This window comes from Spodoptera frugiperda, chromosome 5 (assembly GCF_023101765.2).
Source record: "Spodoptera frugiperda isolate SF20-4 chromosome 5, AGI-APGP_CSIRO_Sfru_2.0, whole genome shotgun sequence".
Classification (NCBI taxonomy): Eukaryota; Metazoa; Arthropoda; class Insecta; order Lepidoptera; family Noctuidae; genus Spodoptera; species Spodoptera frugiperda.
This window is the reverse complement of record NC_064216.1, coordinates 1,935,175-1,951,858: the sequence shown is the minus strand read 5'-3', so window position 1 is coordinate 1,951,858 and position 16,684 is coordinate 1,935,175. Positions and strand designations below refer to the sequence as shown.

Below are 16,684 nucleotides of genomic sequence, written 5' to 3'. Positions count from 1 at the left end.
ATAGTCTGTGTCAGAAGTTGCGGATGTTGTCTATTGTTTTGAAGAATTTCAGAACGTTTAACTAAACGTCACATTTTAAAAAGATAAAATCACCTGTTTTGGTGTCAATGTCAAATTGTGACTGATCGTGATCGCGCGCCAACTGTGGTATTATTAAAGTTCCGCGCCAATTTTGCTAAATAATATTTTAATTGACCCATTTTACTACAAAAAATAATGAGTGATAACGATGAGTTGGCACAGCTTGAAGAACTATTATGTGCAGACCTAAACGAATTTGATAATAACGATGTGAAGGAAGTTTCTGTACGTGAAGTTGATATTTTTAAACCGAGCACAAGTAATGTAGAAGTTGAAGAGAAACCTGAAGAAAGTAAACCCACTAAGAACTCAGCTATCCATAATGGCGATACTGATTCATCAGACGATGAAGAACAAAGAAACTACACTGAACGTAAGTACAGTAACTATGGTTCTGAGGTTAAGAAAATATTGGATCACCAGCAAGATGAACAGAGAGATAAGAGGCTTGACTTCGAAACTAGGCTGCGACAAACAAATATGGATGTTAAAATTGCTCAAAATACTTTTAAAACCAAGAAGCCCATTGAACAAGTGAGTAAAAACACATTTTGTGCACCTGAGATTAAAAAACCAAAAGAAAATGCCGATATTTATACTGACCCAGTATTTGGAATCAGAATTACTAAGCCGTTGATATCCAGCACTGCCCTTCTTGACCGTATGCAAGGCAGAGAAGCTATAAATATGCTTAGAGTGAAAAGACATGTTGAAAATGAAGATTTGTCTAAAGACTGGGTGATTGGTGGTGTTATTGTAAGGAAGAGTGCTGCTAAGAAGTCACAAAAGGGGAACCAATTCCTCATATGGACTCTCAGTGACTTGAAAGATGATCTCAAGACAGTTTCAATGTTCTTATTCAGAAAAGCTTACAATGATTTGTGGAAAACTCCAGAGGGGACTGTAGTAGCTGTTCTAAACCCTAATGTTTTAGATAGATCACAGAACAGTGCTGAACAAGCCAGTCTTAGTGTTGAAAATCCTGACCGTGTCATGATCTTAGGAAAATCAAAAGATCTTGGAGTCTGCAAGAGTAAGAAGAAAAATGGTGAACCATGTACAGCTTTTGTCAACATAAGCCAATGTGATGTGTGCACTTATCATGTCAAGCAGGAGTATCAGAAGTACTCCAGAAGACAGGAACTTCAATCTTCCACTATGGGCAAAGGACTTGTCAATTTACAAAACAAGGTCTTGGGTAAAAACACTGTTATTTATGGTGGGAAAGCATACAGCGCTTTGCCAAGTGGTAACTCATCCAAAGTTAAAGAGAGAGACAATAATAGATTGATGTCACTGAGTGACTACCACAAGTCTGAGGGTAATAAACTTATGATGAATAAGGCTCCTCTTGGGGCTGGTTCCATGAAGAACAGTACAATATTACATAGCCCCTCTACTCAGCGAACAAGTGATAATGAAAGACTCAATAAACTGTCTTCTAGCCCCAATACTACCAAGTCACAGAGCTTATCATTGGCTGATAGAGTTGGAAGTTCACCTAAACTGAGCAGCAGGGGTACATTTGGTCTTAAAGGCAGTGGTACTATAGATCTAAACATGAGTTATGGACAGAAGGCTGCAGAAAGAGCTAAAGCAAATGCTTTCAGATTGATACAACAAAATGGTGGTTTATCAAAGGCAGACCCAAACAACATCAAAGGCACCCAAGCTGGCAAGAAGAGAGCTTTAGAAAAGTTAAATGGCTCTAGTAGTGATGAGAATGATAGCCAAAAATCTAAATCCAATGACGATACAAGTTCACAACCAAAGAAAACTAAAACTGTAATGTCTGAGAGGTTCAAGAAAATTCTAGAAGCAACCTCAGCTCATCAAAATCTAATCCAACAGCATGAAGATGATGAACAGGAAAAATACTTCAGTAAACTTGAGAAAAAGGAACAAATGGAAGAAAAAATGCTGAATACTTTCAAGCTTGCTTGCAAAGCTGTGAGATGCGTGAAATGCAAGTACACTGCATTTTCAGCTGCACAAATATGTAAGGATGAAAGACATCCCCTGAAAGTGTTGGACTCATTCAAGAGGTTCTTCAAATGTGCTGATTGTAACAACAGAACTGTTTCACTTGAACTGATTCCCCAACATTCATGCAGCAACTGCCGTAGCTCTCGCTGGGTAAAAGCTCCAATGATGAGAGAAAAGAATGTTCAGCTAGCTGAGGGCCTATCTATTAGGGGTGAAGAGGAAACCTTCATAGGTGGACAGGTTACATCTGGCAAGAACATCAATTTGTTAGTGCCTGATAGCTAATACTTTTTATTGTATTGTTTTTAACTTGACTGACTGCTAAATGTTATAAGTATATTTATTTATGTAAAATTGTGATAAAGGTTTTGAAATAAAATCCAATATGAAAATAAAGCATAATATAATTTTTATTATGAAACTTCCAGTCAATAACACTGAACCATTCCATAAAACACAATGTGTCTTCGATTTCATACAAGATCCATTTATAATAATCTTGTCGCGCGGAATATTTGTGGGCTTCTTTTTATAAATTTTTACACAGCCTTTGACAATAAATTACTACATGTTACAAAACTGATCAGTGGAGCTAATATTATAACATGTGACACCAATGTATTTACAAAAACTTCTTTATATCGGGCAGTGGCGCGACCATTGAAACTTAGAAATGATAAATTAAAACTCGATATAGCTAAAACACTAATAACAAAATAAAATCAACGTTATGGTCAACCCAAAAATAGTATATTATAAAAACGTGAGCCATTTATATTCCCGATAGAAAACAGTTAAAAACTAACAACAGGAGTGTTAGGATCGATCTCATGGGGATGAGACTGTAAGTGCCTTTTCACACATTCCGATTGCAGACTGTCCGGTGGTAGATGTTCATTGAAAAATAAAACATATTGGTACTTGGGCAGCTATTATACACATAGCCGCCATGTATCCGACCGGCACTGCTTCGCCACAAACGAGAGTATGTGAAAAGTTGTGAGAACAGAGGCATAAGAATTGACAACTCATGAGATCGACATAACACTAATTAGGCACTTGAGTAATTATGTAGTACAAGTCTAGAATCGTTTCGGTTATTTAAATAACGATAGTGTTTGTGTATAGTCGAGTTCGTAGTTGCCTTCACAATGTTGCTGATGCCTTCCATCAAATAAAACAATAAGGCCGCGGCCACCGCCCGTGGGTGCGTTCGTTCAGTAAAAAAATATATAAAAGTGTGTGGGCCGCGGTGATCATTCCCATTCTGTAGTGGCGGGCGGCTTCGGGGTTAAGTCGTATAGCACGCGCGAGATACCGGGCACGCTCATCAACTCCTTGCGCATTCTGTCTACGACCTGCCGACAAATAGATAGGTACAATTAAAATAAGTCTAAACTGATGACACTTCATCAACAGAGAAGTTCTATAGTGATCATGGATAAGTTGTTTTCAAATACACTTTCTTATCTAATTATAATGAATGATAAGTTCTGGATTCAAAGACTAACTTAACAAACTTTCTTGGAACATAAGTGTGACCTATTAAACATTAAACAAAACTGTAAAACATATTTTTAAAATATAAACTAGGTAGATTAGAAGTATACTTACATCCTGCGGCATGGCGTCGGAGCCGGGCAGCGCGGCGATGCCGGTCATGAAGTCGGACGTGATGAAGGGGCGCAGCACCAGCGAGCGCTGGCAGGACGCGGCGCGCACGGCCGCGTCGCGGTCGAAGTGGATCGGGATCATCACCACCGGCATCTGCGCTATACGGGACGCGTACCCGCTCGATACTAACACCTGGGACATTAGGAATACATGATAAGACATTGCTAAGAAAAAGTCTTTAAACAATTCGATAAAGTAGTCTATAGACTATCTGAAACTCATTTATGTTCTTAATTTTGTATCATTTGTACAACAATTTATGAACTATCAAATATGGTGTACTGCCTTCTATACACTATACAAACAAGCTTCACCAATAAGAAAGACAATGTTTGTCTAATGAAATCAGAAGTTACCTGTGTGGCGAGATCGTCCGCCTGGCGTAAGGTTGAGATAACTTGTTGTGTGAGAAAGGTTGGCGTGATGTCTGTCACTTGCTCCTTGATTAATCCTCCGAAAGCGTAGCAAACCCTACGAAATTAAATAGATTGTCATCAATTTCTACACAAAATCAGAAATGGAACATTTTAATTCCTTATCAATAGGTCTATATTTCAGCTGTATGGATTTCAAACAGTGATTATAACGGGTGTCCCAAAATTAACGCAAGATTTGAATTTGCCGCCATTTGTGCAGAGAAGTGTTGGCAACCCTGAACAAAAATGTGTCTTCATTATTAAAGAATATTTCAAAGACATTTCCAGGTCGTGTACTCTCTCGTTTCGGTGATCAAAATTGGCCTCCTAGATCGTGTGATTTAACACCATTAGACTTCTTTTTATGGGGTTATTTGAAATCACAAGTCTATGTCAACAAGCCCACAACCACCCGTGCATTAAAGGAGAAGATTCAACGCTGCATCAACGAAATTCAGCCGCATTTATGCAGAATGGTCATGGAAAATTTCAACAAAAGAGTGCGCATGTGCATGCAAAGCCGTGGAAGCCATTTGTCCGATGTGTTACGATACATAACCCTATCCTATGTACTTTACGAGTCAATAAAAATATAACTATCAAAAGACTAAAAACGGCGTTTTCTATTTAATTCAAATCTTGCGTTAATTTTGGGACACCCTATATTATGACGATCTCTTTCTGTTGATGTATTTATTACACAAATCCCTCATTGACAAAACTATAAATGCGTCAATATTGTCGGTAAAGAAATCATAATTATACGGACCTGTTAACATTATGGCAGACACGCGGTATGAGTTTGGCGAGGTAGTGCATGTCCTTCCAGTCGGGCGGGTAGCGCTCCGTCGATAGTGCTACCGCGTAACTATACGTTCTGCCGTCACCTGGGAAATTTACGTATGCTAGTTACAATCTGGTATAACAATGCGAAAAATATATTCCACTAGCTTCCCACCCACAGTATTCAAATCTTCATGAAAATAAAAAAAGGATTAGAAATAACTTGAGTTCTTTCACAACTTTAAGTATATTTTAAATTGATTGTGGATGGATAAATAGTTCCGCTGGATGCAGGTCGTTACTATCCAGTTAAACTGGAAAATCATTGTGGGTGACATATGGCGTCTATGTCCATCAAGTTGCCAGAAACAGGCTGATAGTGACAAAGAATAGTGTGTGTACCTTGTACTCCAACAGATCTGACGGGCAGCAGCGTGGCTGCGACGGGCGACTTGGACGAGATCCGCTTGAGCTCGGCCTGCTCCGCCGGGGTGCTGGCGTTGGCCACGCGGCCCAGCAGCGCGTGCGACTTCACGCACATCGACGCGTACTCCACCATTATTTTAACTATCACCTGTAACATGCATTTACATTTTCAAAGTCTATTTTGGATGGTCGGCTGGCAGAAAATATCATCGATTTTCGATTTCAGCTATAATCATCCCACTGTAGGGCCAAAGGCCTCCCTACCGTCCTTCCACTTCGTCTGTTTAAAGCTTTTTGAGAAAATATCATAATAAGGTGTAAATAAATGAAGAAGTAACAACAACAAGCAAATAAATATGATTATATTCACATCTTTTCTGCAAGTGGTTGGGGTATCAATCAGATTTGGTTGTTTTATAGGACAATTTCTTCAACAAACCTTTTAATATAGAATATAGTATAGGTTACCTGTGTCTCGGCGAAGTCCCGCTCGGTGTAGGGCTCGTCCTGGCAGAGCACGCGCACGGCGAGGCCGGGGCCCGGGAAGGGCTGGCGCTCCACCAGCGCACTCGGCAGGCCCAGCTCCAGGCCCAGCGCACGCACCTGCACGTACACACCGGTTTGTCAATTACATATTTAACAATTATTGTGAAATTGTTCAAATGCGAAACGAAAAATGAGGTTTTTATTGCTTTATAATGTCTAGAATCTATCGCAAAATGATAATAATTAAGATGTCTTAATAACCCTATTTTAACTACATTCCTTGGTAGCTATACTACGATATAATATTTACACATTCTCTAAACGGGCTACCAAACATCAATTTTACTCATAAATATTACTAAACAAGCTACTTCCGCGAGGTTTCACTCGCTCTGCTTGGGTCCTATTCGTCATAGCGTGATGTTTTATAGCCTATAGCCTTCCTCGATAAATGCACTATCTAATACAAAATAATTATTCAAATCGGACCAGTAGGTCCGGAGATTAGCGCGAACAAACTCTTCAGTTTTATAATATTATAGTATAGATGTATGGCAATAATGTGTTACCTCATCCTTATGGAAGTCCCTTAGTGGTTCGACGACGCGCCCCCTCTGGCGCAGCGCCCGCACGAGCTCTGTGTCGTTGTGGTGCGTCTTGATGGTCGCCGCGTTGCTAGAGCACAGCGACGACGCCGACTCTATCAGGTCCGGCCGGAGTGTGCCCTGGCCTAGCAGTACTTGGTCTTCCCTGCGAAGATTGAGGAGTTTTAGAGCTTCGCGAGCGATTTTGAACATAAATCCTGATGTTTAAGAACAATTCCACGTCTACATTTTATCTATTGTAAAAGGAATAAAGTCTGTTAGAATTTAACAGTTTTTACACTAATCATTTATGGCAGCAGCCAAATAATTTTACAGTAAAACAAGTTCAAAATTAAAGACAACTTTTCTAAGTATGTTTTATGCTATTTACATTTTTTTTTATGTTAAATGGGCCGACGTTTGGCCGCTATCTCGCCTGATGGTAAGTGATGATGCGGCCTACATTTGCAGAATGACTTAAATATGGCTACGTACTGCAGGTTGAGGTCGTGCACGGCCTGCTCGGCGATGCGTATGAAGACGTCCCCGATGATCTTCCGCTTGTCCTCGGGCGCCGCCGTGTGGCACAGCAGCCCCGTGTGGCGCGCCCGGCCCCCCGCCTCGCGGACCACCGTGCTGCCTTGTCGGAACTATACAGGACATTTGTTTTTACAAGAACACCAATAAATATCTTTCCTATATATATTTTAAACTGACATGGTCACTAACACTAGAATTGGAACTTAAAACGGGATATCTTTCCTATAACCTAATTCAGATGAAGTTTGGAATCAGATCACTGAGTTTTTAACTGAGTCTCAGTTTTAATGTTAGTATTTTGCAACTAAGATAAACATTTGAGATTTTTATAGACCTTTTATCAGGTTTCTAACAAGTCATAAGAGTCATACATGTTTTTTTTACTCAAATTAGTATAAATCCTTTAATTTCTTAACAGAATAGGTTAATTGATGAATAAGAGCCTACATGTTTTTTTTACTCAAATTAGTATAAATCCTTTAATTTCTTAACAGAATAGGTTAATTGATGAAGACTTACCTGGTGAGCGGCGTTGATAACATGTAAGCGTACGCCGAGCTCTCTGAGACACCGCTCCACCTTAGCGCTCTCGTTCTTACGCATAAAACCTGCACAAAACATTTGCATACATATCGATATATATTCAAAGGAAAACTTGATTAACTCAATGAAAACAGAATATTTTTATGCAGTAAATTGATTAAAAATTAACCATCAAATTCATCATTAAAATAACAACATATTTAATCACTTTGTGAACTTTAAACAGTCCATTTAACTACTACTGTTACTAAGTTCATGGATAAATTGCTTAGATGAAGTACAAGTATCCTAATATTAACTTACCATTGTCAATGTGTAGAGCGATGACTTGGTCCTCGCGGAGAGCATTTCTAAGTAACGCCGCGCATACTGTGGAGTCCACGCCACCGCTTACCAACACCTGTTCAACCAAACATATTGTTTTACAAAACTATAACACCAATAAACCGGCGTGAGACAACGCATGGATTCGCCATGTGAGTGAGGTTACCAGAGCCCTAATGTACCCTTGCATCATCAAAGGCCTTAATTCTTAAATCCCTTAACCCTTCAAAAAGCATCCCCATAGTAACACAAAGATTTGTGGGTGTCTCTAGGTGACCCCGATCGCTTACGACCATCAGTTAAACCACTCATTTGCTGCCCTATCCCATAAAAAGTAACTTAAACTTGTTATAAGTTTTATACTCACAAGAACTTTGTTGTCTCCAACAGTTTCCCGTATATAGTGTATGCAGGCCTCGCGACGTGACCGCAGCGTGAAGGTGCGCGACAGGCCCGCGATATCAAACAAAAAGTTTGATAGCATCTGCTTGCCTTTCGGCGTTAGGTCCACCTGGAGGAAGGAAGGAGGATTAAAGGTACTTTAAATGCTCAAATAATTTCCTAAAGAAAGTGGTGTAACTTATAATTCATCGACTTTCAAAACTATGATGGCAATGGACTTTAAAGTTTTGAGTTTATGCTCTATGCAGCTGTATATAGTTTTAATTCTTTAAAGTTGAGTTAAAATTGTACAAGCTTATTTTACTGGTGGACATTTAAGTCGCTTAAGTTAGAATCTGATTAAAACTACAATGGATGATAAGATGGACGTGGAATATCTGGATATTCTAATGCTTCCAACCAACCAATCTCAGTCTTTGTTTAGCAGTAGATATTTTGTGAGTTATACTATGATGATTCTAATGATCTAAAACTTCATATCTCCAATTTCTTTTGACAAGTTTAGAACAGATTTTATGGACAATTACCTCGGGATGAAACTGCACGCCATATAACCGCATCTGTTCATTGTATATAGCAGCAATGAGATGGTTGGAGGACTGGGCGCCGACGCGGAACCTCTCGCCCACCTTCTGCACGCTGTCCCCGTGTGTCAGCAGCACTGGCTGGAGCTTCTCTAGGCGGCTGACAACAAAAAACTGATGCTGGTACAAGGAAATAAATGTTGTGATGATGAAAAGGATTTATTTACTGCTGGAAAATTATTATCAAGTTAATTAAAATGCCTTTTCCTAATATTTTTCACAATATAATACAGAGTTTGAAGATACAGTTCTAATTTTTTTGTTTTATTTATGAATTACAAAATATTTTTGAAACAAAGCTAATTTATTTGAATATAACTAATTTAACAATAAGGTGTCACTTAGCCCCTTCAATTTCTAACCTGACATGGCCAAATAACTACTATGATTTCTTTTATATAACACTTTCTCTCAAACCTATGGGACAAACTAATTCTTTGAGTAAATAGACTCACTTGAACAATGGGCATGTGGTTTCCACCTCAACTTCGTACTGGCCATCCTCGCGAGCCTCCTTGCGCAGCACGGAGCCTCCGAACTCCTTGTTCAACATCTGCATGCCGTAGCATATACCTGGGTGACAAATTGTATTAATAATCATCAACATACAACCATATGATCACAATGTTTACGATGATTAAGTTATTAAAAGGCGTATATTATTTTACTTCAACACATTTTAATCATAATTCGTAACCAAATGCCAAAGATTTCCATTTAAAGTGTATGAATTCTTATTAGATTTTTAATGACTTTTAATATGATGCTAAAGAGAATAAATATTTGCCAGAGCACAACTCACTGCATGATTTTTCATAAATTAAATTTATGATACCTGCTTGTTTATTAATGCAATTTGTATTAAGAACATAAACCCTATTTAGCTATTCCATTAAAAATATTGACTGTTTTTTTTTTGTGGTAGTGAAATAAATACATTTACAAACAAGATCTTTACCTAGAAACTATGAATTGTACTACTTTCTTTGTATAATTGCTATGATTTACATAATAAGAATAGTAACGCATTGTAGCGTGACAGACTGACATACGGCTGATTTGTTGAAGAATAAGATTACATACATGACTCAGTTCAATTAAATGATTTCGTTTCAAAAATATATGACTTACAAAGTACAGGATCATTGATTGGAAAATAAATGTATTGAAGTATTTATTTTTATCCTACTAAAACAGATGACGATCTAGATTATTTTAAGTTTCAGCAACATCATTATAATAATTCAAAATATGTCTACTGCTGATTAAAGACCTCCCTTTAAGAGGGATACATTCATAAAGAATTCATTGTTAAAGTTACCCTTTTTTTCCAAATTTCTTTCACTTAATAAAGTGCCAAATAAATAAATACAATGTGATAGGGGCGAGACTTCTAACCCGTTAAGGCTGAGTTCTACATCTAATTTTATGGACAAAAGTCGGGGGTCGAAGCGGTCGAATCCCCTCCCCCTAAAAATTATGGCTATTTTTATATTTTTTTTACTTTTTTTGATATCAAAGGTTGTATGCGTCGTAGAAACAAAAAAAAAAAAAAAAACGACAAACGGTAGCTAATAACCTTGGCTAACTAATTCATTACTTTTTTCATATGTTTGATAATGTTTTGGTGAGAAAAAAAATCATTTGTGAATTATTTTTACCGAAAAAATCACTATTTTTCAATATTTTCAATTAGGGGTTCAACATCCCATATTATTTTTTTTGTCGATAAAATTAGATGTAGTACTCAGCCTTAACGGGTTAGAAGTCCCAACCCTATCACATTGTATATATTTTCAAAGCAAGACACGCGAAAAGAGCATTCATTCACGGCAATTGTAAAACAGCCACTAATTTAAACTAAGTACGAAGCTTGCACGCGATTAAGAAAATCGTTTTATCTGAATTACCGTAATTAAACAAATTACCGTCTGCGTCTGGCACTCGTGCAATAGAGTCCAATAATTATCGCGGTACAATCATCGAAGTATTGTTTTTGCAAAACTTTAACTTTTTATACATTACTTGAGCATATTGTTGTTTTCGGAGTTGTATCTGAATATTCTATGTCTCAAATGGGAGATATGGAAGTACTATAGAGTATCTACATACTCTATAATATTTCCATATTTGTCTACACAAATACAAATGTATTTTGTGTTCTTTGAAATTATCAGATGGGATCCAACAGATTTGAGTCAGACCAGATTATGAGTCCAACATGACCAGGGTATTCAGGTGTAGGCACAGGACTTTACAAGGATTTTCCTGCGTTTTTTGAAGCAGAACACCAAGGTTCTAGATCTAGAATCTAATCTAGAATCAAGACTTACAAATTATATTTTGGTAAAAAAGCATTTAATGCAGGATTTTGGCTGAATTATAGCAGTTTAAGAGTGAATATAACGTTCATAAAGACTCACCTAATACCGGCAAGCCGATCTTGAATATATCGGAGTCGTATCTTGGCGCATCTTCAGCGTAGACGGAGTTGGGCCCGCCGGAGATGACGATGGCGCGGTACCCAGCCTCCTTGAGGTGGTAGGCCGGCGTGTCCAGCGGCAAGATGTCGGACTCCACACATAGCTCGCGGATACGACGATCTATTACCTGTCGACGTTATTATTTTTCAAGTTAATTGTATAGTATTTATTTAAATATTTTAATTCAATGTAGTAATTTTGATAGTGTGTGGGTATTAAAAAGTGGGTGTAAAGCGGGCTGCTGTGCAATGTGTTGTTTGTGTGTATGTTTCTTGCTCAGAAGAATTTTTTCTATGTTAACAATACATTCGATTTTTAGTTTCAATTCCGCTTATAACACCTGATTCTATTCTGTATATTTCTTTCATTTGTAAAACAGTGTGTGTAGATACAACAGGTATGGCAACACAGTAAGTTCTTATAGGAGAATTTCCATTAGACGTTAAGTAATAAGTATGTATAGGTACGTATAGGTACAGTTATGGTAAGGTTTTCCAATTATTTTTTTTAATTGTATAATACGCTAATTAATCTTTAGCCATACGTTATTTTTAGAAACTCACATCATTGGATAAAAATATTTTCAACATAGACTTATCCATTTTTCAACGCAACATAATGAGATAATCTGAAATCCCACAAGCGTTACCGAACCAACGATAAAGAACAAAGGCTTTAACCAAATTAAAGTTCCATATCAATTTTAATTTGTTTTCCTTGTTTAAAAAGACGGTTACTTCGATAAGCTATACATAGAAATACATATACACTATTAATTATTTTTAATTATTTTCATGGTATAAACCAGCAGACGAAACACCTGATGGTAAGAGGCGTAATAAGTGCGTTGCCGGCCTTTTTTTGAGGGTTAAGAATTTGGAGATTGTTGGGGAATCGGGGATCGTGATTTTTGGGTAATCGGGGATTGGAAAGATTGGGGAGGGGAGATAATAGGCTCTAGGATAGCCTCAATCAGACGACGAAACAATTCAAGTGTTGCTTCACGTCCGTTTTCTATACCTAAGGCCGTATAGGCCGTAGAGGTATGCATGATTCTATACGTTGACGTAAATATGATCTCTTCTATCATATTAGTATCTATTTACATTCTTATAATTACGAAACTAATTGAAAAGGTTATGCAAACATGACTATAACTATTATAATTAACTATTACAATCACATAAATCCACCAAATCATTATGAAATATTTCTTGGCACAATTGATTAGCTGACATTGACCTGAGCTTCCTTGATAAACGTGATATGATAACATACGAGTATTCTAGGGGGCATTTTTAATTGATTCGTTTACGTAATTTTCCTAATCTATACGAATAATGTTACTTAACGCCGTCGTACTCAGAGTCATTTAATGGTTAATTAACCCAGTCCTTAGCAATTGCTTTTGCAACAAAATCGTTACTAAGGAATCGTTAAATGTCTCTAAGTATTATATGCAATCAGTAGGTAACATCACGCTATTTATTCGATGGTTGGCAGACGAGTTCACATAAATGAATGTGGCCTTCACTTTACTTTGAAAAAAATTATGGAAATTTGGGAGTACTCACACTTAAATCCACGTCACATACTAAGGCAGTGGTAGAGTATTTAAACAGTATAATTTTATTTGCTTTCCTTGGAACTCGTAAATTCAAAATTAATTCACGAGATCAGTGATGAATAGCAAGTCAAACTGAATATTATTATTAGGATTAACTTAATCCGTGATTATGGCGCTTGCAACAGTGCCGAAATATCGAAGTGAATAAACATGGTAAATATCCCGTCATAAGTTCTAATAATAGTGTTAGTGACCATGTCAGTTTAAAAACTGAATATTTATTACCTTTCCATATTGAGAGCCAGCATCCAATATGGCGACCTTGTCACGTCCGTGTGTGGCACCGTTGGTACTCCGGAACTGCCCATCTGCAGTGGCTGTGTGCATCTCGCCGACTCGCCAGCAGCACTACAAGAAAAAAAAAGAATTTAAAACTTTTTCGTGCCCCTTCCCATTTCAAATTAAAAACTATGGTTACAGTAACAATTGGCTAAACAAGACTCTTCTAAGTGCCAGTACTTACTTTACTAAGTACATGTATACTCATCTAAAATCTAATATGCCTATATGATATACCTTGCAATCAAATAATTTCTTAAAACAGTTGAGATCAAACACCATTTTGCTGTCACTTAACTTTCTATACATTAGAATTAGAATAGAGTCACAATTTAAATAGAATATAATAGAAAGAAAATAGAATATAATTAAAATAAGAAAATAATAAGTTCTGAGTACTAAGTTCTCATGTCAAAACAAGAATAAATGTATTTGCACAACAGAGGGTAGTGTTGTAAAATTATCCGAAAATGACGAGAAATGGCGGCAGTTTGATCATATACATAGACATAGTTATAACACGCTCGTTATTTTCCGAAGGTAGGCAGAGTATTACTTACAACACACTCACATGGTACCATTTGTGACTAAGTTGCATTCTGATAAGCAAGTCTACTAGAATCACAACAAGAATCAGAGGATCAAACTCTCTTGCGATCATGATGTCTCTTCTTCATGATTGTCAATCATATTTCGTCAGTACTCGAGAAACGAGGCAGTCATAACTATATCAAACATGTATTACTCATATTTACATGGTGATACGACGATAATTTCGCGCCAAAAGAAAATATTAGTAAGTAAATAAACAAAGGTAGATCACATGACGTTATCATTTAAGAGTAATAAAGAAAATTGTACTGTGACTAATAATTTCATTTCTTTGTTTTTGTTCAGACTGGTTCAATGACCTTCTACAAAACAGATCTTTCTTTTTTTCTCATAGACAAAGGACATACAGAACAGATTATATTTTGCCAGTTACATATTAATATTGTAACTAGAAAAACCATTAAATTTCTCAATTTCTAAATATGTTATACTAGCGACCTGCCCCAGCTTTGTATGGGTGCAATGGTGATATATTATGCATGTATTATACATATAAACCTTCCTCTTGAATCACTTATATCTATTAAAAATACTGTATCTGTAATTTATACTATGTAGTGATACTTACAAATATATTGACTAACATGGCAGGTGTTTTGGAACTGTTTTTTTTTTAATATTATTTATTGCAAGTATGTATTTATGTCAGTGTAGGATGTTAAAAACAAAACTAAACAATCTATCAGCACTTGTCCTAAATGGCCTATAACTTGAAAGCATTTAGCACTCCATATCAGTGACTAATGATTGCTGATTACATGCATTCCGATGATAAACCTATTGGCTCAACTAACCATAACCAATTGTGTGTTTTGTGGAAAATAGCTGGAAACTATTTTCTAATGTTCATAAAATTTTCTATTAGATATCAATTACAATAAGAAAAATATGTGCACACTGATGTTACCTAGTTACCTTGAAGAAAAAGTTCCTAAAACCAAACATTACAATGCAAAAAACGCAAGTCCACAGTACATTCACAGATATTTATCAAACACATTGTCACACTCTAGATATCTTGCCAAAAACAAAAACTATCACATTAATTGTCCATGTCACATCACTATGATAAATAAATTGCAATATTTAAAATTAAATTGATAGTAAAAACTCTTTGAACAGAAACTGTGTAGTGCTTTCATTAGTCTACGTTGTCAATGGTTATTTATAGAAAGCATCCCACGTGAAGTGTAATGTACATACAAACATTTTGTGACGCATCTATAGTAAATTTTAGCAACAACAGAGACATGTACATGCTTTATAGTTATTTGTATATAGATATTTAAATGATGCACTATTTAGACTAGTTTATTTGTAGATTGGTAGCGATTTGACATAATCATGACCCATTTTTATAAATATCATTACATTGATAGCAACTTCTGAATTAACATGATTGAGTAAACAGTAAACTATTTGCATTGTAAGATCAATGAATCAGATTAAAAAATAAAAATTCATTGATCACATTTAAATACAACAGCAGATTAGTTGGGCAATTGGAATGATAATATTATTTATGTGGCAATAAATGAAATATTTGGATTAATTCAGAACATAAATCATGCAGAAATCAATCAATCATACATGTCCACTAGTATCTTATTGGTAAATGATAATAGAAATAATCAAGATGATTATACAATGATGATAGTGATACATTTATATTCATAATCATTTAAAAATACGCACCAGATGTTTAGAAGTGTATGGTCCAGAGCCCAATAGTTACAAAACTACTAAAGTTACTCCTAAATGTAAGGTTAAACAAATAAGGTTATCAATACACATTTTCTGATAAGAATCCACTAAACAAAATTAATAAACTACTGATGTAAGAAACAATACGTATTGTTTTTTACAAAGCGCCACAAGAACACAAAGGCGCGTTGCGTAAATTAATAAATAATTTTAAAACAAAGAACATTGCAATACTCACTTTCCTGAGAATGCAAAACATGGCAATGTCACGCCATGGAATTCACACATTATTTTCGAAATAAGATGATCTACGACTGATCGATAACATAAAAGATAACGTTAAGATAAAAACCAAGATTTTTGTTGAAAAACTAGAATCGAATGCCAATCGCATACCGGGGACATCACGCATTCGGTCATGCTAACTTACCGCCTATATTTTTAAAAGTGCGTTCAGTCGAATAAAGCTGTTATCCAATGTGCAATAAACGTTGCTGATTAAATGTAAAACAGCGCGTAATACTATGAAAATGTTAAATGAAACCGGGCTTTGACATAAGGTTTTGGGTCATAACCGGAGGGACGAATTGAAGCAGCCATTTCTTTTCTTCTAAATTATATCCTATTCGAACAAAATTCTGATTCATAGTTTTTCGCACTTACCTAAAAGAAAATATTCGCTAATTCAGAAGAATATGTTCATGGAAAACACGAAAAAATGTGATTCTCCATTCAGCACTACGAATACAAAATTTTAGTACTGAAATTAGCTGTCAGGTGGCGCACCGTACACAACATTTGTCAATGCATTCATGTCTTTGATCTTATTAGAAATAAATGACAGTTTAGTTGAAATATTTTAATGGTTACTATGTTGCAAGAAGCTAATGAATATTTTGTTTTATCTTCAGTTTTAACTCAGTAAATAAACAAAACCATTTTCTATAGAGTTAAAATGTATTACCTTAATTTGAACGTGTTGTTAAATTTGCTTGTCATCGTTAGCAAGATTCTTTTTACAAACCTTCTTGAGTAGATGTTTTATAAAACATTTTATTGATAATTGTGATCATTTAGCGCAACCGTATTAATTTAAAAAAAAAAATTTCAATTCTGATACAAAATATAAAAGCGAAACTTTTATTTATTA

At 36.0% G+C, this 16,684-nt stretch overlaps 2 protein-coding genes across 7 annotated transcripts; one reads left to right on the top strand and one right to left on the bottom strand.

Moving 5' to 3' along the window:
• The first annotated feature begins 103 nt into the window (after positions 1–103).
• On the top strand, positions 104–2,469 carry LOC118271649 (protein MCM10 homolog). The gene has a single exon (XM_035587767.2). The coding sequence runs from the start codon at positions 217–219 to the stop codon at positions 2,350–2,352; it is 2,136 nt and encodes a 711-aa protein (XP_035443660.2). The 5' UTR covers positions 104–216; the 3' UTR covers positions 2,353–2,469.
• LOC118271647 (GMP synthase [glutamine-hydrolyzing]) lies at positions 2,454–16,364 on the bottom strand. Of its 6 annotated transcripts, none has more exons than XM_035587763.2 (16): positions 16,198–16,364; positions 13,165–13,287; positions 11,253–11,439; positions 9,285–9,402; positions 8,773–8,929; positions 8,211–8,354; positions 7,823–7,919; positions 7,496–7,584; positions 6,932–7,086; positions 6,422–6,602; positions 5,835–5,969; positions 5,343–5,514; positions 4,927–5,044; positions 4,098–4,212; positions 3,682–3,873; positions 2,454–3,425 (listed from the first exon to the last, which is right to left on the bottom strand). In XM_035587763.2, the coding sequence occupies exons 2-16, from the start codon at positions 13,264–13,266 to the stop codon at positions 3,324–3,326; spliced, it is 2,064 nt and encodes a 687-aa protein (XP_035443656.1). In that variant the 5' UTR covers positions 13,267–13,287; positions 16,198–16,364; the 3' UTR covers positions 2,454–3,323. The 6 variants fall into 6 exon arrangements, with proteins under 6 accessions (XP_035443656.1, XP_035443655.1, XP_035443658.1 ...); XM_035587762.2 differs by lacking the exon at positions 16,198–16,364 and adding an exon at positions 15,773–15,904; XM_035587765.2 differs by lacking the exon at positions 16,198–16,364 and adding an exon at positions 15,526–15,645.
• Positions 16,365–16,684: the final 320 nt, after the last annotated feature.

Excerpts from the sequence above, each read along its gene's own strand:
- LOC118271649 (XM_035587767.2), top strand. The coding sequence starts at position 217 with ATGAGTGATAACGATGAGTTGGCACAGCTTGAAGAACTATTATGTGCA.
- LOC118271647 (XM_035587760.2), bottom strand. The coding sequence starts at position 13,500 with ATGGTGTTTGATCTCAACTGTTTTAAGAAATTATTTGATTGCAAG. Across the intron at positions 7,920-8,210 it reads TTGGAGACAACAAAGTTCTT|GTGTTGGTAAGCGGTGGCGT; the intron begins GTGAGTATAAAA and ends TTGGTTGAACAG. Across the intron at positions 4,213-4,926 it reads GTCTGCCATAATGTTAACAG|GGTTTGCTACGCTTTCGGAG; the intron begins GTCCGTATAATT and ends TTAATTTCGTAG.